Here is a 3,537-nt window from a genome sequence, read left to right on the forward strand (position 1 = left end):
AAAAAAAAAAAAAAGAAAGAAAAAAAACCCACAAAAGCGCACAACTGTTTTTTTTTTCTTCTTTTTTTTTTTGTCTCGCGTTAAAGCTTTCTATATTAGCACATGCCACCAATGTAGATTGTGAGGCAAACAAATTAAAATACAAAAACAATAAAGCACCACTTCAGGCACTTGATAGAAACAGAATCTCAAAAACAGCAGAATGATATATACACAAGGTGTCCGTGCTCAAAGCCGGCTCACTTCCTGTGTCACATTGGTAGGTGAGACCCGACTTCAGCAGTATTGAACCTCTTTAACAGTATTTCTCTGTCGTGGTATGTGCAGACGGCCAGACATTGACATTCACACAGGCTATGTGTCATTCAGGTCAATCAACCTGTCCTTACGCTTGTCCTTCAGGGTTGCAAACATTTGAAAAACACGCTCTTCAAACTGCATGTTTAACAAAAAAAATTTAGAATTGTATCAACTCCTATTGGAGTGGTTGCGTTAGTCTTACCTCTCATTGACTACAACCAAACATTTTGTTCCATTCTGTGTATGTGTCTAGTTCCTTCTGTGATATGCTGGGCTGAATTTTGCAAAAGACGTTCTCAAAGTCTTGGTAGGAAACCGGTCTCATCTGACCCGGCATGATCGCTGATAGGTCAGCACCAGGAATGCCATGTAGTGGACCAACTACTGCCTCCTGGCACAACCGGACCACATCCAGTCCGGAGAAACCCTCAGTTCGCTGGACCAGCAGGTTGATCTCCTTGTCACTGAGGCAGTAGCTGTGCTGTGAGAGCAGTTGGCTGATTATCTGATGACGTGCTGTGCTGTCTGGGAGTGGGATAAGAAGTCGTTTCATGAAGTATCTCCTCAGCGACTCATCGATCTCCTCGGGTTTGCTGGTAGAACAAACCACCAGCACATGCTCTTCACTGGAGTTCAAAATGGCATCCAGCTGCATGAGCAGTTCGCTCTTGATCCGATGGACCGGGCTCTCCTCGCTAAGCTGGGAGGAAAGGAGCATGTCCACATCACTGATAAACACCACCGCGGGTTGCCGACAGCGTGCCACAAGGAAGGAGGCTTGGACGATCTTCTCCCCATCCCCCAGCCATTTGGTCACCAAGGCCGAGCTGCTAAGATGCAGAAATGCAGCTCCCAGCTGGCTTGCCATACATCGGCCCAACAGAGTCCGGCCCGTTCCCTGAGGTCCGAACAAGAGGATGCTGCGTGGTAATGTGGCCAGTCCACTGAACATGTCTGGTCTCATGATGGGCCACAGAACCTCCTCTTTAATGGCTGCTTTCGCCACCTCCAGTCCTGCAATATCACTCCAATCCACAGGGGGCGACTGTTGGAGAATCTCGGTGGTAACCATCTCAACCAGGCTAGCGTCACTATTCTTCAGTTGCTCCTCTGCAGGGTGGCTGGATGAAGTGGCCGTGGCCACTGCGTTGCCACTTATGGGATGGGAAATGTGCTGTCTGTGCTCGTCGTTGTGCTCGTTCATGACGGATGAGCCGAACTTCCCAAATGTGTCGCCAGAACGAAGGGGTCCAAGGGAACCTTTGGCTGATCCATATGATGGAGGTGTGAGTGCTCTGCCAGACTGACTACTGAATTTTCTTTGTTGATCAGATGCCATTGGCTGCTTTGTTGGTTTGAATGCTAAGGATGCCCCCTCAGTGGTTCTGTCAAATCCATTTCCTCTGCTGGAGTCAGCGATGCTGTTGTCTGGCATCCTGTACATGGGGCTCTGTGTGGAACGCTGTTGGCTGTAGCTAAAATTACCATAACTGGAGTCCATGTCTCCTTGCCCTGTCATGTAGAAAGCTTTCCTTTTCAAAGAGTTGGCTGAACTCCCATTCAGAGGTGTGGGTGCAATAGGCGCATGGTTATGAGACTGGTAGGAGTAGCCTGGAAGGGTTGAGGGGGGAAGGGGTGTGGGTGCTGCAATGCCTGAGGGTAGATAGGCCGATGGAGGGGGAGCCCCCCCAGGACTGTACCCAGGGGCGATGGCTGTCTGTGAGGGATACCCTGCCGGAGGGTAGTTGTAGCTCGAGAGATTTGGCGACCCAGAGTTGTAGCTGGGCACCAGAGTAGGAGGAGGAGGAGGAGGAGGGGGTGGAGGAGGTTGGAGGAGACCAGCAGTGTGCAACGGTGATGGGTGAGGGGAGGGTAGGGCTGGCGTGTTCTGTCCGCTGTACGTAGAGTGCAGGTAGGAACCATTGTAGCCGCTTGCAAATTCCTGAGAGGGGATAGCGGAATGCAGGGCAGCCGGTGTGTGGCTCCCACAGTTGCTGCTGGAATAGCTGGGCTCACTCAGGCTACTCACCGCTACCGAGGAGCTACCAACGCTGGCAGACACGTCCGTCGGGGGCAGGGTGGCTGTCACTCCAGCCTTGCTTACAGAAATCACGTCTGCGGCGCAGTTCATTGGGTAAATTCCCTCCTGCCATGGTTCTCCTTCTGACTTGCGCCCATTAAGGAGAGGTCCAGAAGCACTCTCGGAGTAGGTGCACAGCAGCGCTCGCTCACTAGGACCCTCCAGAATACCAGAGTACTTTTCGGCGTACTTTTTCAGAAGGTTTGAGGCAGTCAGTGCAGAGATATCGTCATTGGCCCAAGCATACTGGTAGGTCCTCTGGAGATGTCCCCTGTAGGCCTCTGCTTTGTGTGCTGGGGAACGGGTGGTGGAGGATATGTCAAAGTGCTGCTCTGCCCACTGTGCATGTTCGGGGGTCCACTGCATCTTTAAGCCTGAAAGACCAAGACACAAAACAGGAAGGTGTCAGAAACAAGATGAATACCATTCACTTTTGATCATGCTGCAAAATATCAAAGGGGTTTTTTTTTTTTTAATTTTTGTTTGCCATTGCTGCAAAACCACTGATCTGACGTATTTCAAAGCAACTAAAAACATCCATCAGAAATGCCTCAAAAACAATATCAAAATAGAAAAAAATATTCTTTATCATTTGCCCATTTTCAGCTATACTATGGACCTCCCAAAAATATCATAAGCACTGCTGACAGTTAGCATCATTGCAGCTGCGTGAATTCAGTCCCCAGCACCTGGTTAGCACAGCATAATGCACCCAGCACAGAGAAGAGTGACACAGACATTGCAGGTCACTCTATAATCCAACTCTCATCTAAAGCAGTCCGAGACAGTTTCAAATCTGCTTGGAGGAGAGAGCAGCAAAGCAATCTCCCAGGCAGCACACCGCTGCTTTCATCACACAAGCCCCACAGCACGGCTTGAATTACAACAGCCGTGTGTCTGCCTCCTGCCTCACCAAGCACAGGGCACAGGAGGGGAAAAAACATGCCTCTCTTGTCTTTGTTTCTCTGTCTTTCTCTTCTCTCTCTCTTTTGCTCTCTCTCTCTCTCTCTCTCTGTCTCTCTCTCTCATCTCTCTCTCTCATCTCTCCAGCACCACTCTTTTATTGCCTCCAGGGCTCAAAAGCCACCATCAAGTTTAATCCCAAAGTCCATCTGCAAACACAAGTAGTTACATATGCTGTCATCTTAGACACAGCA

At 49.7% G+C, this 3,537-nt stretch overlaps 1 protein-coding gene across 1 annotated transcript; it reads right to left on the reverse strand.

Annotated features, from left to right (window-relative positions):
• Positions 1-505: 505 nt before the first annotated feature.
• Positions 506-2,758, reverse strand: fign (fidgetin). Its single transcript, XM_030787293.1, has one exon. It carries the CDS (start codon positions 2,744-2,746, stop codon positions 506-508), a length of 2,241 nt encoding a protein of 746 aa, XP_030643153.1. The 5' UTR covers positions 2,747-2,758.
• Between the last annotated feature and the right edge of the window lie 779 nt (positions 2,759-3,537).

The sequence above is a fragment of the Chanos chanos genome, chromosome 10 (genome assembly GCF_902362185.1).
Source record: "Chanos chanos chromosome 10, fChaCha1.1, whole genome shotgun sequence".
Classification (NCBI taxonomy): Eukaryota; Metazoa; Chordata; class Actinopteri; order Gonorynchiformes; family Chanidae; genus Chanos; species Chanos chanos.